General features: G+C 31.5%; 4 protein-coding genes across 7 annotated transcripts in view; 1 reads left to right on the top strand and 3 right to left on the bottom strand.

The window, feature by feature from the left end:
• Positions 1-629: 629 nt before the first annotated feature.
• On the bottom strand, positions 630-4,734 carry LOC111488302. The gene is made up of 7 exons (XM_023136001.1): positions 4,499-4,734; positions 3,079-3,136; positions 2,695-3,000; positions 2,576-2,624; positions 2,383-2,477; positions 1,734-1,864; positions 630-958 (listed from the first exon to the last, which is right to left on the bottom strand). The coding sequence occupies exons 1-7, from the start codon at positions 4,732-4,734 to the stop codon at positions 901-903; spliced, it is 933 nt and encodes a 310-aa protein (XP_022991769.1). The 3' UTR covers positions 630-900.
• A 1,003-nt stretch (positions 4,735-5,737) lies between these two features.
• LOC111488842 lies at positions 5,738-8,699 on the bottom strand. Of its 3 annotated transcripts, none has more exons than XM_023136788.1 (5): positions 8,521-8,699; positions 8,293-8,397; positions 7,985-8,138; positions 6,246-6,341; positions 5,738-5,971 (listed from the first exon to the last, which is right to left on the bottom strand). In XM_023136788.1, exons 1-5 carry the CDS (start codon positions 8,599-8,601, stop codon positions 5,829-5,831), a joined length of 579 nt encoding a protein of 192 aa, XP_022992556.1. In that variant the 5' UTR covers positions 8,602-8,699; the 3' UTR covers positions 5,738-5,828. The 3 variants fall into 3 exon arrangements, with proteins under 3 accessions (XP_022992556.1, XP_022992554.1, XP_022992555.1); XM_023136786.1 differs by having other exon boundaries at positions 7,985-8,183; positions 8,521-8,696; XM_023136787.1 differs by having other exon boundaries at positions 7,985-8,177; positions 8,521-8,682.
• A 2,709-nt stretch (positions 8,700-11,408) lies between these two features.
• LOC111488847 (40S ribosomal protein S19-3-like) lies at positions 11,409-13,285 on the bottom strand. Its single transcript, XM_023136793.1, has 4 exons — positions 13,098-13,285; positions 12,644-12,734; positions 12,327-12,510; positions 11,409-11,679 (listed from the first exon to the last, which is right to left on the bottom strand). The coding sequence occupies exons 1-4, from the start codon at positions 13,179-13,181 to the stop codon at positions 11,607-11,609; spliced, it is 432 nt and encodes a 143-aa protein (XP_022992561.1). The 5' UTR covers positions 13,182-13,285; the 3' UTR covers positions 11,409-11,606.
• A 1,300-nt stretch (positions 13,286-14,585) lies between these two features.
• LOC111488817 (mitochondrial Rho GTPase 2) overlaps positions 14,586-16,826 on the top strand; it is an 8,932-nt gene continuing 6,691 nt past the window's right edge. Inside the window, exons 1-3 of one of the 2 annotated variants that reach the window (XM_023136731.1) lie at positions 14,586-14,890; positions 15,854-16,136; positions 16,462-16,638. In XM_023136731.1, the coding sequence (XP_022992499.1) occupies positions 14,691-14,890; positions 15,854-16,136; positions 16,462-16,638 (660 nt within the window). In that variant the 5' untranslated portion in view covers positions 14,586-14,690. The remainder of the gene's footprint in view (positions 14,891-15,853; positions 16,137-16,461; positions 16,639-16,826) is intronic. The other variant, XM_023136730.1, reaches the window with a different exon arrangement.

The following is a 16,826-nucleotide window of genomic DNA, read 5'->3' as shown; positions in this document are numbered from 1 at the left end:
TTTTGATTTAAAAAAAAAAAAAAAAAACTGTATAACATATAAATATATTATAAAATATATTTCTAATATAAATTTAACAATTTAAGAAAAAAAAAATCAATGTTAGAGTTTAATTTTAGTTGAATTTGAGTTCGGGGTGATTTACTTTTAAGCACAATTTTGTGTGTAACCGTATTTGATTTTGTTCTTTTAGTTTGGACCTTTTTTTTTTTTAGTGCATTTTGAGAAATCTAAATTTGTAGATGAAGCATAGGTAACAGTTATAAAAGTTATAGTGGATAATCTGACCATATAATTTTCGTTCAATTATTTTACCTCATTTTCTCACTTGAAATATGTCTTTTGTTTAGTCATATAATATAAATTCAACCAACTAAAAACATACAAGTTGAACTAGAGATCCCATTTAAACTAAACTAGAGATGTCCATTTAAAGATCAGACCCACGAGGAATAGGGGAGGGAGTAGAGAAAGATTCCTCCCAATAGCTAAATGGAGTCGGTTACAAGGATTATAGGCCTCCCCTCATCTAAATCTCATCTCTCGTCCAAATCCGAAGGACAATTTTTTTGGTAGAATAAACTGGAGGTGATCAACTATGACCAAGTTAGAGAAAGCACGATTTGAGATTACAAAGCTTAGCATATTTGGAAGTAAGAAGACTTAACTAAGATTCACCATTTTAATAGCTGAAGGACAATATAGAAGTTTACTTAAATCGCCACCATTGAAATTATCGCTAAAAGGATGTAAATCCTAGTCCAGATCACCTGCTGCATATCGAAAGCTAAGATCTCGAGGGTCAAGGATTTTTGGCCTACAAAATACAATTAGAAGCAATTCATTTGCAAGTTTACAGGTTAGTGTTTACTTGCATTGTAACTTTGTCAGTCGGCACTTTCAATCTTCATCAGGTCTGTTGAATGCTATCCCCTTGATTGCATGTCGACATTGAAACCTGGAATTATGAATGAAGTATTGATATTGTTGCATAAAAGGATCAAAGCTCTTAATCTGGCACATACTTTCACCAAAACATGGTTCTTTTAATTTTTAGTTTAATGATCTCCAATGCCTTCTAAAGAAAAATATTAGTAAATCAGCATGGTTTATAAAACTAAAAATGTCGTCCATGGCTTGATATGAGTCTATGAGCTTATATTATTCTTAAACTAGAGTTATTTCTTAACAATAGCACCCTCCTTTTATTGATGTCTGCAATAATCAATTCAAGAGTGAAGCTAATCACTCACAGACAACGCACCATTTTAATACCTAACCCGACATATTAAATGTCGATACTAATATACTTAACCAATCATTTTTCTTGAACAATGAATGAAAATTTATTATAGACAACAAACTCTTTTTTCATTTATCTCCACAATAGTGTGATATTGTCTACTTTGAGCATAAACTCTCATATTTTTGCTTTTGATTTCACTCCAGAGATTTCATATCAATAGAAAGAATGTAACGGCCCAAGCCCACCACTAGTAGATATTGTCCTCTTTAGATTTTCTCTCAAGGTTTTTAAAATGGGCTAAAGAGAGGTTTCTACGCCCTTATAAAGAATGTTTCGTTCTCCTCCCTAACCGATGTGGGATCTCATAGAGGATGTCCTTCACTTGTATATCTATTATCTTTTTTTTTTTTTTATCTAGCCAAGGTTGTACTTTGACCCATTACCAACACAATTCCATAATAATAACTGAATATTAAACATTCCATACCAGATTGAATCTTCTACTGAAGAGTTGACCAAGTCATCAGAGTTTCCAACTTGAAATTCACGATCAGGACCAGGATCATTCATCTGGTGGATTTGGGCTTTGCATTTAAATCGTAGTTTGAAGGGCTTTATCTGCATCAAAGATCTTTGTATTATACGATATCAAATTGATTAACAGATTCCAATGCACCAAGAAAGATGCACGCAATGGTGCTTCATAGTCTGGACAATCAAGATGATCAACATCCTCTTATAACCTCAGATTATCCATTTGAATCAAACTGAAAGATCTAATACCAAATGATATTGATAAATGAAAAGAGATGTAGTATATTATACTGAAACAGTCAAATTCTCATGGAACTAGATAGTCTAATATGATTGAGAGATTCAGGATACTGTAGGCAGTTGGAAAATAACTGTTTTATTGACATAAATGGACATACTATATTCTTTTGTCAGAAAACTGGTTGGCATTCCAGTCCCTCAGCTAACTGACATTAAGAAGAATCTCTTTACCATTAATAATTGATTAAACCGGAAACAAGATAAAGCACTCTTCAATAAAAGAGAGATAGATCACAGAACTTCCAAGATGATCTCATTAGTATCCTCATATGAAAATAAAAGCAAAAACGTCCAACGGTTACCTTTTTGCTATACCGGAATTCACGTTTTGGAATGAAGTGCAAGGGCAGATTGATAGAGGAAGGGGCCTTCACCAATAGAAACAACTTAGTAGGGCCTAGAAGAATATGTCATCATTTCTTAATGAGAAAATTTCAAGGATGAGCATTCTTCTCCCAACTTGATCAATTTGCGTTAACGTGCACAACTGTGTACCTGGATATGAGGCAGACCCAGCATCCTTTGAGATTAATGTTCGAATAGCCTGCTATTAACAACAAAACTTGAATCAAATACTGAAAAAATTTAGGAAAAGTACTACAATTCACACGCACCTTTCTTGAAAGAACTTCTGCTGCTTTGTGCTTGACGAAGTAATCTGCACCTCTTACCACAGCATTTTTATGTGAAAAGCACAGCTCATAAACATATTGCGGCCGCAGTGGGGTTGCTCCAAGAATTAATAGTACTTCCTGGACGTTAGGAGTCTCACTAATCAACGATTTGATGGCAGCTTGAAACCCAGAGACTGAATTCATTAACTTCTCCATTCTCTTAATTCCCTGTCTGACCTCCCTCATTCTGCCAGTATGCTTTCTTCGTGACGATGCTTTTAGTTCATTCTGTGCCAATTCACTTCCCTAAAAATAACCGTTCTTATGATCCTCAGATTGATGCAAAAAAGTGTAAAGAAAACTACCCTTTCTCAGCTAACATACCAGCTCTTTGTATTCTTCATGCAAGGTGTCAAATTCAATGCTCATGTCCTGTAGGATTCTGCACATAAGCCACCAGACATCAGTGCTTATGGTACAAGCATACCAAATAGATATCTCATACAATGTTAAATCCTTGTAAATCATATAATTCTAGGGTATAGCAAAATGGAGGAGGAGCCAGAGTAGGGGATGTATAAAATTTATGAACTTTTGACTTCCTAGATATAAGTGATCTACTGAAGATTGAATCAGAAAACCAATGTCTATTGAAACTGAAAAGAGAAGTTTTTAACTCTGTGTACATGTACATTTAAAATGTAGATTACATTTTATTTCAAAGACTAAAATGTGTTCTCGCATACTGATTTTCAGTCTCAAAATAACAAAAGCTACGTATGTTCGTTTCTTTAATGGGTGACCCTTTTCTCCACTGTTAAGGAGAACCATTAGTAGCGATTATTTTCTGTTCCATTGGTCTGTTTCTGTTTAGTTAATTAGCTTCTGTTCATCTGGTTTGTTGTTGTAGTTACTTATGCTTGAACTAATCAGTCTTGTAATTAACAGTTGGCCTCTATATAAAGTCACTGACACAGTATTTTCAATACAAAAGAAAATATTTTAATTCTTTTAAAGCTTTCTCCAAGAGTTCTTTCTCAAGAACATATCATCCGCAATATTTACTTTATAAAGGTGTTCTTGCAAGGGCTTTTTGTAATACTAGGAAAGAAAAAATCAAAAAACATTGCATCACAGGCCATACGACACTGATGCAAAAATCATAGAAGAGATACAAAACAGATAAAAAGAACAAATTAAGCAATGTTTGGTAAAATAAATGTTCTGTTAGCCCACAACATTCATTCTTCTATTCATCATTTTTTGGGCACCGAGATTTGAACCTTGACCTGAAGGACACGTTAGCATTTTTCTATTCACGATTCCATCCGGAACACATTTTTAAACGATCATCTCAGCAATTTACAAATCCTAAAACGAATCATTAATATTATATGACATTTAGAATAGATACAGGTTGAAAATTTCAACATACCAAAAATGAGCATTAAAATTTCCCAAATCTTACAGAGCGAAAGCCTCAGTAAATTTCGAATCGAACAAATCTGATTGCTCCTAGAATCCTTAATTTTCCTCCCCCAAACTCACAAGGAACAATTTCAAATAGAGTGACTGAGGTAATCAAGTCCAACCACGTGCATAAATCAGGCAGCAACTACAATCGACTCAAAACTTAACAAACCAAAAGTATCGATCATAGTCATAAGCGCCAAGGTTGAACTAAACGTAACATCGATCACACAATTTCCATTGGGAATCGAACCTGAATGGATTTTGCCCCCGTTTCCAGCAGTTTCGAAGTTAACAAACGGAAAATACGTTGGAATTGGAAGGAGTAACTTACGAAGGGACTTGTTGGTGCATGTACAAGACGAAGGCGGAGACATCGTTGATGATATTAAACAGTAGAGAGCTGTCGAAGTAATCGGCGGAGGATTCGATCTCCGTATACTCCATCTCTGAGGTACCTTCTCCCTCCATTCCGGCGAGAGAGAGAGAGAGGGAAAGCTGTTTTGCGAGGGATGTGTTTGTATATTTGAATTGAAAAATGGGACGGGAAAGGTGAAGTAGAGGGAACATGATACGACAGCGTTTTATACGTATATGTTTTTTAAAATAAAAATTATAAAAACAATATTTTTTTTCTTTTTTCATCTAGAATTTCTTTCATTTAATATTGTGAAATCGAACTACACTAAAAATAATAAAAATAATTAAAACAAATATTTAGTGCGTAATAAAGTTTTTTTTATCAGTTATTAAAAGAAATTACAATATATAACAGAGACGATGTAGAATTATATTTCCTTAAATTATAAAATATATAGATATCATAAATAAATTTATTATTCAATTTTTTAAAAATTTTAGTCAATTAATTCATGATAAAATTAGTTAAATAATTTAATAAAATGTTAAAATGTTTAGTTTTTTTTTTTTTTTTTTTTTTGTCATTAACACCGATATTCAATTCGCTTCTCTCCCGAGATTGTTATAGCACTCGTAGACACGACGGACAATTTTTTTAAATTTAAAACCAGTNTTTTTTTTTTTTTTTTTTTTTTTTTTTGTCATTAACACCGATATTCAATTCGCTTCTCTCCCGAGATTGTTATAGCACTCGTAGACACGACGGACAATTTTTTTAAATTTAAAACCAGTTAGTTTGTATCGACATCTTTTAAAGAATGTTTACAATTGATATTCACCTTATAACATATTTTTATATAGTTCTAATTATCCTCAACTTAAATGATCTGAGTATTGTCTATTTTTAGATAATTTTAATTATTTTCAACTTGAATTATCTTGAGTATGAATATTCATCGTCTCTAGTATTCATATTTGCAAGTTCAAGCTCAATCATAATAAAATAACAAGCGATCGAACTTTTTTTTTCTGAAACAAACATCTAAAAGTCGACAGAGACTGCATATACATAACATTTGATAAAAAAAACGTCAATTTGAACATAGATCAATGCATAAATTACTGAATAATTGTCTTAAAGGTTGATTGTTCGATTTTTACACATCCAATTGGTGAACTAAAAAAAAAAACTTTTAAAACGATTAAAAAAAAATGATAAAACGATATTTGATTCGTCGTATAACTTTTACGAACACTGCAATATGACATTATTGAAATGTACAAATATGTGAGTAATTTGGATATTAATAGGTCCATTCTTTTGGAAGGAATATCTCTTGGGATGAATGGGCTTGATTTCGGGACACGAAGGAGCAGTTTACATCTTTGCCCTTCTTATTTTTTACCATCGAGTTGCATTCTCTACCATTTTTATTGATTTTGGGATCTGTAATAAGTCACACCAAATCATTTTTGGTTAATAAAATATTTTAGAATAAGAATATTTAAATTAATTATAAAAAATACTGAAAATTTGAACATTAACTATAAAATAAAATATTACTAAATTTTCGATAATACCAAAAATACCCTTCACCATTTTAAAAAGTTCTTAGAAACCGTTGATATTTTATTTAAAAACATTCTCAAACTTTTAAAAGTGTTTTAAACGTACCATCTAGTTTACATGTAATAGGAATTTAGAAAATACATGAGCATACCTTTGCGGGGTGAAATTTGCAGTCCTAGTCCTAGTGCTTGCACATCGAGATTAAGAGCTTGAACAACACGAGCAGGGACCAGAACCATGGAGCAAGCTGCAAATAATTTTACCATTTTCAATCTAAAATTAGGAATCTTATTATTTGTCCTTATACAATAAGACATAAAGTTTTAACAAATAATTATCTGAATAATTTATAACGAAAATTTTGTATTAGATTTTACCTACTAAAAAAAGATGCAACATATTAACGTGTATATCAATGTTTTCCAGTAAAAAACACAATAAACTTCCAAAAATGAATAAATTAAAGGTTTAGAAAATATTTAAATTTATGTTCTAATTTATCGGCAAATTAACAAAAATATCTCTAAACTTTTTTAGATTCTCTAAAAAATACATATAAACTTTGAAAATTTCAACCATATCTTTGAACTTAAAAAAAAAATAAAAAAGAATTACACAAAGCTATTACTATTTGGTTTAAAAACTTTAAAAATACTTTTAAATTTAAAATAAAATAATACAATACTGTATTTAAAAAATACTTTTAACATTATTATTAACTCTCTTTACATTTATTAAAAAAAAATGTTTGATTTTTTTTTTTTTTTTTTTTTTTTTTTTTTTTTTTTTTATACTTCATAGATTATTTTATTATTATTATTATTATTTTAAATTCATTAGTAGAATATTTTTTAATTTTTTAGAAAATCTTAAAGACGTCTTTTAAGTATTAAAAAAAAATAATGGTATTTTTTAAATAGTTTTAAAAGTTAAAAAAGAGTATTTTTAAAATCATATTAAGTGTTTTTTTAACATTTATTATTATTATTATTTTAAATTTAAGGGTATTTTGGAATTTTATCTAAATCCTTCAAAGGTATTTTAATTAATTTAATCCCTAACAAAACCTATTTTAAAAGCAACTTTCTAAACATGTCCTAAATCCTAAATCTATAAAAAAAACATTAATATGACCTTAGATAGTAAGAATTTGTTGACATATATCTAATACAAAATCATTTTTATGGTAACTATTATTTCCACTAGTAATTATTTTAGTTTCGTAAACAACCTGTATTATATTCTCATTTAATATTTATTTAGTATATATTCTTATTTAATACGATAGCAAACTAATAGTGAATTTGAGATTGGATTAGATAAACACAGAGTAGTTGATAATGACAACAAAAGAATAAGAATAATTTAAATAATACTCAATTTAGACTGAATACGAGTCAAATTTCATAGTTCAATCAAATTTCATAATCACACAAATATAAGGTAATGTAAAATTTATTAGATAAACATAAAATTTTGGTCTAATATTGTGGAAGCCGAATTTTAAGACCGAATATCTTAAATATTTATAAGGATTCATAATCAATTGAGAATTAGAGGTTCCTAAGATGACATTCAAATAATATATATTATATTTACAATTAGTTAATTTTCATTTGATTATGACATGTAGTTCCCAGAATCTCATTTTTAATTCAATATGAACAATAAAATTCTAGTTATATTAATTAAAACGAGGAATCTAGAGGCAAATTCCTTTCTCTCTCTGTTTCTTCTTCCTCGTTTTTCCATTAATTGATTGAAAACAGAGAGAGAGAAGCAGAAACGGGTACGCACGAATACAGAATTCTTCCTTGTTTTTGTTTTTTCATTTTTTAATATCTCATTGGAATCATTATTGATTAATTAAAAGATTAATCGGAATCGTACCTGGCTTCTTGTTTGGTTGGTAATTGGTGCCGCCCGTTCCTCGAGGAAGAAAAACGCCGGTGCCGCCTAATTGCCGCCCGCAATCGAGGAAGATTGCTTGCATTCCATGTCCTCCAGCCGTCCAATTCGCCGCGGAAACCGCTGGTTTTTGCCTCTGGTGCGGCAGAGAAGAGACATTACTGAACTTCGATTTCTGATTCTAATTCAATTTCACCGAATCAAAAACAACAAAATCAAGAACACAATCGAAATCGTAACCTAGTGCGTGAAGAAATTAAAATCGCGATCAAACTGTAACAGTACCGTACCGATGAAAGAGCGAAATCAGAAGACGATAACAGAGGACGATCGTGGTGCCGTTGCCGCTGGAGGAAGTACGGTTGTTGTTTGTGGTGGTGTTGCCTCATATACACCTGATGATCATAAAAAAGAAGCGGCAAAGAAAAATTAACACGGAACGTAAACAAACAGAAAACAGAACGGAAAAAAAAAAAATATTAGTCGAGGACTTGAGAGAAGTAGAAGTAGAGAAAAACCTTGATATCGCAAGCCTCGTCAAGAACTTGACTAGGAAGCCATGGCATTGCTTCTTCTACACGAAGTTCCTCGGCAGCCATGGAAGTGAAAGACAGAGAGAGATAGAGGTTTCAGTTTTTGTTTCTCTCTCTAGATTCAGAGACTTGATGAGAGAGAGAGAGAGAGAGAGTTGAGCTCCAATGTCTAACCTGTAACTCAACTAAATATATAGTTACGCGGAGAGGGAAGAGGGAGATTAAGGGAATAAAATAAATAAATTAAGGTCCCAAAAAAATCATTTTTCATATTTTTATTTACATAAAACCGTTACTTTTTTTACACATTCAAACGTCGTCGTTTTTATTTCCTTTTTTGTTTTTAAAGACGAGAGAAGTTTCACCTTGATTTGTGCACGTTTCCACACGTGTGCCTGTTAAATTACAAATTTAACCCTATAATTTTTTAAATTATATTAATATTTTATATAAATACAATAATTAGAGATCAAAATATATTTCTTCTAAAATTAGTAATGAGTGACTTATTAACAATCCTTTAAACTTCCATACTCATTATCTCACATCGTACATCGTACTAATAAAAAATTCAGACGGATATCAATTATCATTGAGTTATGTTCATGTTGACACTTTAATTAATCACGTTCGAATTGGATAAATAAACCATTATAACGACCAAATTTAAAATATGAGGCACCAAAATTTAAACGTTCGATATTAATAAAATTAATACATTTCAATTACCGATAAGAAGGGTAGATGATAATCGAGAAATAAAAAAAAAAGGGGCAAAATTGGAATTTAGAGAAAGAAGTAAGTAGAGGGAGTTGGGTTGGGCTAACCAACTCGGCATTGGCTTCACTTCCAAATATTTTACTATTTATTTTTCTTTTCAATTTAATTTAAATTTATGAAGAAGTCTCCTTTTCTAACCAACCAACCATAATTTTTAACTTTTTTCCCATACCCATAAATGTAAATGTAACGTAAATAAAATATATTTTAAATAAAAAATTTGAGTTTAAATTTCGAATTCTCAATTTAATATATATTATTTTTAACTTTATCATTATATTTCATTATAAAATATAAAAAAATAATAATAAGACAGAGATTTTAAATCTAAAATGAAGCATAATTTAATAATTAAATCCTGAATTATTTTATACATTTTGAAGATTTAAATCTCAAAATTTTATTAAATTAAAACATTGGGTTATTTTAAATTATATTATTTTCTTAATTCTTAGCTATTGGTAAGCTAATATGTTTGTCTTGGTATCAAACGACACGTGGCAACTAGTAGTAGTTATAGGTTACCTAGATTGGGTTAGAGGATTAAGCATAAAGCTAAGTATATGNTAGAGTGGATTTGTTTGTTTTTTGTTTTTTTTTTTTTTTTTTTTTTTTTTTTTTTTTTAAGGAAAAAAAAAAAAACTAAATTTTCATCTGGTTCATTATTAGTATCCATTAATTTAAATTTGAGATATATCTAATTTATCGTTTTATTTTAAGATAATAACTTAAATAAAATGTTAAGTTCATGAAAGAGATATTTTGTGTTTATGTTTTGAAATTTTGAGAAATTCTTAAATTGAGTTGACTTTATGAAATTTAGGTCTTACCTGATTAAGGAATATACTTTGGACAAAAANAAAAAAAAAAAAAAAAAAAAAAAAAAAACTAAAAATTAGGTTGATGTTATGTTAGTTGGGGTTTGAGCTCAAAATTATTAAACCAAACCAAATAAAATTGGATTAGGTCAACCCTTTTAACAAATGGGATTGTCCATTTCTCCAAAAAGAGGGAAAAAAGAACAAAAGTTTTTGGAGTTCAATAGTAGGTTCTAAGTGGATAAGAGGAACCAAAACTTAATTTTATTGTGTTAGATGAGTATGATTTAAAGGAAAAATAATATGAAAATATCAATATTATTTACCATATCTTTTTTGTCGTAATTTAAAATATATTTTCTGTCTTTAAAATTTGCGTTTACGCGTTACTTTGATGTGCTTTGATTGTTATCCATGTTGGAAATAAAAGGTCGATTAATTCTAGTGACAAAAATATTAGAAGAGTCAAATAATTGATATCTATAAGGTAATAGAAAATTGTTAAAGGGTTGTAAAATGAGCTTAATTAACTAAACAATCCATTAATTTTCTCTCTAAATTTGCACCATTACAAAACAACTTGTTACCACATACAAGTACATCTTTCGCTAACTTTTGATTATATGTCGGTCAAAAGTTTACTTTATCGATGTAACTATATCTTATACTTTAAATCTTATTAATTAAATTACAAACAACGTGAAATCATAATTACTCAAAATAAAAATTAACTCAAATCTGTGTACTCACATGTTAATTTATATAAATCAAATTATATCAATAATACTATTTTGCACAGTATTGAGAATTTTTCTTTTTGTTAAAATACCATTTTGGCCCTCGATTTAAGACTAATTCCATTTTAGCACATTCAAATTTAATAAATATATTTTCAAAATAGTAATAACAAAGGTAATTTTTTCATATTGTATTAAACTGTGAACATTTAAAAGCAAAGACACTCGACCATAGTATAATATTATTGTCCAGATTATCGTGCTTCATCCACCGCTAAAACGAACCCTGTTTTCTATCAACCAAATGTTCTAACATCATAGTTATAAACTCATTATCGCCATTTAACATTCTAAAAATGGCATAAGTGATAAAGAGTTCAAAAAACGTGTGAATCAATCTATATTTCATCACATTTGTGAAATAAAAAAAATAATTTAACTGTTCTGAAGTAGGAACTAGATAAACAAAACTGAATAAATATACCTCTAAATGCACAACTTCTGTAGGCCAAGCATCAAAGTTAGTGTTGATAAAACATTGAGAGCATAAAAAATATAATGAACGGAAGAGAAAATGACAGACAATTCAAAACTCGTGATAAAACATGAGCAACCATCTTCATCTGGAAAATCTTTCAACAGCTAAATCTAAAACTTTAATGGCGCAAAACATAAGAAATTATATCTCATCAGCAAAATATAAGTCTCGAGTTAACAAAACAGGTAATTGATCAATCTAAGGGGCAACAACAATTCTGCCAGCAACTTGATCGAGATCCCGTCGCCCGCTTGAAGTAATTCTCCTTCCACTGCAAACCCATGCAAAAAGAAAAACACATCAACCAACATAATCAAATGAATAATCAGTTGTAATGGGAGGAAAAATAGTAGTAATGACTAATATGCTATAACTATAAGCATTGTTTTATAAGGTTAAAGGCAGCCTCAAAGTTGTTCGACTTGAGCAGGCAAGGTGTAAAACTTGAGGTAGTATGAGGGGTAAGTCTCAAATTTAATTAAAAACATTATTCAAATCCTAAATTAGTTAATCAAATATTGCTAAACATAATAATCAAATAAAATACAAAAACCTCTCAAATACAATTTGACACTTAATCTTTAACATCAATTGCTATTATCAGGAGTAGGATTGACTTGTACTATAATTTCTTTTCTTCAATGTTTCAAAGTCGTAGCAATAATTCAAATTGTCACAACTCAAACATTTGTATTTATTAATAATGAGGCAAATCAATATTATTTTTCTAATCATTGCGGAAGACATAAATATTTTAAGCCTCAATGGGTTGTTTTACATAAGCATAAGGCTTTTTTCTATGAAAGGCATGAGCCTGTTATGTTCATCGAAGGCATTCTAGAGGCTAAAAGTGAGTCTGGACTCAATGCAAGCCCCAATAGTTTTATAAAACATGGACTATAAGAAGTTAGTACTCACCCCTTTGGGTCCACATCAACAATGTTCATCTCTTGCAACTGTTGTAGGATGTGCCGGGCGATGGCACCACTGCTTTCACAAAAGTGTGGAGGGCGACTTCCATTCCTCTTGCTTCCACCATAAATTCGCTTAAATGCCCCAACACCAAGACCTCCTCTCAAGTAGATCTTCCTTGCCATGGATGCTGAATGAGTTTGAAATAGTGTTGATAAGAATACCACAGATAGAACATGCATACAACTGCCGCAATTAAATTACATTTTTATTTATTTATTTCATATAATTGGACGTCAAAAAGTAGAAAAAGGGAAACTAACCAGCTCTCACGTAATACCAATCAGGATCATATGGGGCGAGTTCTTTGAATCTTGCAGTTTTGACTATATCTGTCCATGGCGGAAGTTCAACCTGCTCGGCATTGATTTACACAGAAAATAAGTTAAAATCACATATGTTATAGATCATAACTGGTTTATTAACTACAAATTAGTAGCAGGTCATTAGAAAAGTCTACAGCCTAACAATTGCAACCACCATTCTTGATAGTGAAGGATATGTTGAAAAAAAACTACAATAGGTGCCAAAATAAGTAAATAAAATGGGAAAACAATGCAGAATCGAGCACACTCCACGAAAGAACTAGAAACGTTGGAACTTCAAATTCAGTATTCGCTCTGTTTATCGACATCCTAAAAACTCCGTTGAACCGAAAATCAAGTTCTCTCAGCTACCAAAACAGAAAAACCCGATTTGAGAAAACCAAATAGATACCTTTCCGGATCGCTTGAGATGAGCGGCGTAGGCCTTGACAAACTCATGAGGAGAGACATCCTTAACGGTCCTTGCAGTCGCCATGTCTGCGGAATTCAGTGAGCAAAGGCCGGCAAAAGCTCCGATTGCAGAACTAGGGCTTCCGCCTTTCTCAAACTCTAGGGTTTTCGAGGAGAGATAAGTGCCCTGTATTTATATTCGGGAATTTGTGATATTTCAGTTGGGCCGTCTTCATTTTTTGTAGTTTCCGTAATTACCCTTTCACACAAATATTTTAAAAAATTAAATCGCTAGCTTAGTACTGTCTAGTTCTATTTTACATATTTAATTTTTTTTAATTTAATATATAAATTTTAATTTTAGTTTTAAAAATGTTTATACAAAATCCAATAATTTCAAAATGGACGCATTCAAAATAAAATGAATATTTGAAACTAATATTATATTTTTTTAGTTCATTAATTATAGAATGAAAATTTGGAAATCAAGTTTTAATTTTTTTAATTTTCTCTCTATTTTCTTCTTTTTTTAGAAGATAATGCGATTTAAAATAATATGTGTTATAAAAATACACTCTTTTATAACTTGTGGGATAGAAAAATTAAAATAACTTAATATTAAATTATTTAGTCTAAAATACACTCTTTTATAATTTTAATAAACTAACTTATAAATAAATTATTTGCTCTAAGATCGTCCAATTTAACACGTTGTATTAAGCCGTGCATATCAAAATTTTGTGTCGTGACAGCTCATCCACATGCAGCTTTTAAATTGAGCTTATTATGAATGCACGATTCATCGACAAAAAAAAAAAAATTATTGCATTAAGAAAACCTATGTCTCGAGAATTTACAATCTGTGAGATCCCACAATGAGAAATAAACTTTATTTATAAGGGTGTGAAAACTGTTTTAAAAATCTTGAAGGAAGTACAAAAGAAAAACTTAAAGATGACTATATCTGCTCTTAATTAGCTTGAGTTATTACACACCTAAATTTTGAAATGGAATAAATATTTATAAATACTACTGTGCATATTTGGAAACTAAAGTTATAATTAACTTCCTATTTAATTATAGGAAATAAAATAATAATTTTTATCCACCATAATGGTTAATTTTATTTTTTTACCTTAGTCAAGTTTCTTCACCACAAAGAAAATGTAAAAAACTTCCTAAATTATTAATTTCAACAAATTAAAGTTTTGAACAAAATTAGCTAACTATTAAATAAATTAACCAAAATTTATAGATGTAAATAATAATAATAATAATAATGTTAATTACTTTTTGTTTATTATATACTTTATAATTTATTAAATGCATAAAATAAAATATTTATCCAAGAATTTATTTATAAAGTTTAAAATTAAGATCGGAAATTTTAACAAAATTGGTTTTTATTTTTGTTTTTTAAAACCGGTTTCAAGGGATTTGGTATGAATATTAAATTGGCAATATATTGGGTAGACAGCACACAGCGCATTTGCCTTAGGCGCCATCGGTCCAATATTTCCCACGTCGTTGCCTTGGATCTTATGCCTCCAACGAACTAACTCATCTATCTCTCTCTCTGTTTTTTGCTGTTCCAATGGCAGCTAAGACAGGCGTACGTACTAGCGTACGAATCGTTGTCGCCGGCGATCGAGGCACCGGAAAATCCAGCTTAATTGCTGCCGCCGCCACCGAATCATTCCCTGACAGCGTTCCCGCCGTGCTTCCTCCGACTCATCTTCCCGCCGATTTTTATGCTGACGGCGTCCCGCTCACCATTATAGACTCCTCTTCCAGGTATGGCACTGTTCGTATTTGCGTTTCTGTGATATCTGAGTGTTCCGGATGTCATTTTGGATAGGGATTCGTTTATGTTTTTCAGCTTTAGGAAGTGCTGGTGTGTAATGTAACCTCCTTTTCTTGATTCCTAAAAATTTTCCTTCAACGGTTCAGTAAAAGAGTGCCTGTGTGTTTGTGAGTTCTGAGTGATTCGAATGTCATATTTGATGTGGATTCGTCCGTGTGTTTAATTTTAGGTACTGCTGGTGATTAATGTAACTTCGATTTTTCTCATAAAATATTTCATTCAATGGCTCAATGAAAGAATACTTGTGTATTTGTTATATCTGAGTGATTCGAATGTCATATTTGATACGGATTCGTTTGTGTTTTTCAGTTTTAGAGAGTGCTAATTTTTAGTGCAACTCTTTTTTTTTTCTTGAAATTTTCATTCGGTTCATTGAAATAATGTTCACGTGTTTGTGATTGCTTAGTGGTTCGAATGTCAAATTTTACATGTATTCTTCTGTGATTTCAGTTTTAGGTAATGCCAGTATTTAGTGTAACGTCCATTTTTTCTCTCTCGAAATTTTAATTCAACGGTTCAATGAAAGAATGATCGAGTATCTGAGTGATTCGAATGTGATAATTGATAAGGATTCCTTTATTTTTTTCAGTTGTAGAAATGCTAGCGCTTTAATACAACAGCGATTTTTTTCTTTCGACAAAGTTCCTTTTCACGCTGAAATGAAAGAATATTATTGTATTTGTGACTTCAGAATTCGAATGTTGTATTTGATATAGATTCGTGTATGTGCTTCAGTTTTGTGTTGATGTTTAATGACTTCGTTTTTTTCTTTCCTCAAAATATCAGTTCACGGTAGTGATCATATCCTATTTTATTTCTCCCGTCTGAAGCGACTCATTTTCTCACTGTGATTTCAATGTTTGATTAATTCCTTATGATCTATCTATAATTAGCACGGACAACAAATCTAAACTCTATGAAGAACTGAAGCGTGCGGATGCAGTGTTATTGACTTATGCATGTGATCAACCGATGACACTTGGTCGTCTGACTTCGTACTGGCTCAATGAGTTGCGCCAGTTGGAGGTGAAGGCACCGGTTATTCTGGTTGGTTGCAAGCTAGATTTGCGTGATGAACACCAGCAAGTGAGTATGGAGGATATCGTGGCACCCATAATGAAACAGTTCAGGGAGATTGAAACTTGCATAGAATGCTCTGCGGCCACGCTACTTCAGGTATTTGAGAAGCCATTCATTCTTGTTGCTTATCTATTTATTGAAACTTGCATAGAATACTGCATGTCAGATGTCCATTTTTGTGGGAGACCGTCAAAATATAGAAAAATTAAAGAAGCTTTGAAATGAAAGAAGGGCGAAGGAACTTATCAACCACACTCCTTACCATTTCCATTTACTTTTTTTGTGTTATCCTTATTTATTGTAGTATATTTTAAAATATCTCATAGTGCTTAAATTTCTCTGTCAATTAAAAGCCTATTTTGCATTCCAGGTTTATACCTGGTGAATTTGAATCTTGAAACTCTAAACTACTTGCTCACAGGTGCCGGAAGTTTTTTATTACGCTCAAAGGGCTGTGCTTCATCCAACAGCACCATTGTTTGATTTAGAAAGACAAAGTTTGAAACCCCGATGCAAAAATGCTTTGAGAAGGATATTTACTCTTTGTGATCGTGATATGGATGGTGCCCTTAGTGATGAAGAGCTAAATGAATTTCAGGTCAAATTTTCCTGTCTCTCTTCCTGTACCCTCTCTCTCTCTCCCCCCCCCCCCCCCCCCCCCCCCCCCCCCCCCCCCCCCCCCCCCCCCCCCCCCCCCCCCCCCCCCCCCCCCCCCCCCCCCCCCCCCCCCCCCCCCCCCCCCCCCCCCCCCCCCCCCCCCCCCCCCCCCCCCCCCCCCCCCCCCCC

This window comes from Cucurbita maxima, unplaced genomic scaffold (assembly GCF_002738345.1).
Source record: "Cucurbita maxima cultivar Rimu unplaced genomic scaffold, Cmax_1.0 Cma_Scf00013, whole genome shotgun sequence".
In the NCBI taxonomy this organism is placed as follows: domain Eukaryota; kingdom Viridiplantae; phylum Streptophyta; class Magnoliopsida; order Cucurbitales; family Cucurbitaceae; genus Cucurbita; species Cucurbita maxima.
The sequence above is the reverse complement of the archived record's forward strand: the minus strand, read 5'-3'. Positions and strand labels throughout refer to the sequence as shown.

What these genes read in the sequence shown, in the direction of transcription:
- LOC111488302 (XM_023136001.1), bottom strand. Translation starts at nt 4,734, where the DNA reads ATGTTCCCTCTACTTCACCTTTCCCGTCCCATTTTTCAATTCAAATAT. An exon ending in ATGCACCAACAAGTCCCTTC is followed by an intron (nt 3,137 to 4,498) that starts GTAAGTTACTCC and finishes GCTTATGTGCAG; the next exon opens with AATCCTACAGGACATGAGCA. An exon ending in AATTCCGGTATAGCAAAAAG is followed by an intron (nt 1,865 to 2,382) that starts GTAACCGTTGGA and finishes TCTTTGATGCAG; the next exon opens with ATAAAGCCCTTCAAACTACG.
- LOC111488847 (XM_023136793.1), bottom strand. Translation starts at nt 13,181, where the DNA reads ATGGCGACTGCAAGGACCGTTAAGGATGTCTCTCCTCATGAGTTTGTC. An exon ending in ATCTCAAGCGATCCGGAAAG is followed by an intron (nt 12,735 to 13,097) that starts GTATCTATTTGG and finishes AATGCCGAGCAG; the next exon opens with GTTGAACTTCCGCCATGGAC. An exon ending in GTTGATGTGGACCCAAAGGG is followed by an intron (nt 11,680 to 12,326) that starts GTGAGTACTAAC and finishes ATGGGTTTGCAG; the next exon opens with TGGAAGGAGAATTACTTCAA.
- LOC111488842 (XM_023136786.1), bottom strand. Translation starts at nt 8,601, where the DNA reads ATGGCTGCCGAGGAACTTCGTGTAGAAGAAGCAATGCCATGGCTTCCT. An exon ending in ACGAGGCTTGCGATATCAAG is followed by an intron (nt 8,398 to 8,520) that starts GTTTTTCTCTAC and finishes TATGATCATCAG; the next exon opens with GTGTATATGAGGCAACACCA. An exon ending in CTGATTTCGCTCTTTCATCG is followed by an intron (nt 8,184 to 8,292) that starts GTACGGTACTGT and finishes AAATTGAATTAG; the next exon opens with AATCAGAAATCGAAGTTCAG.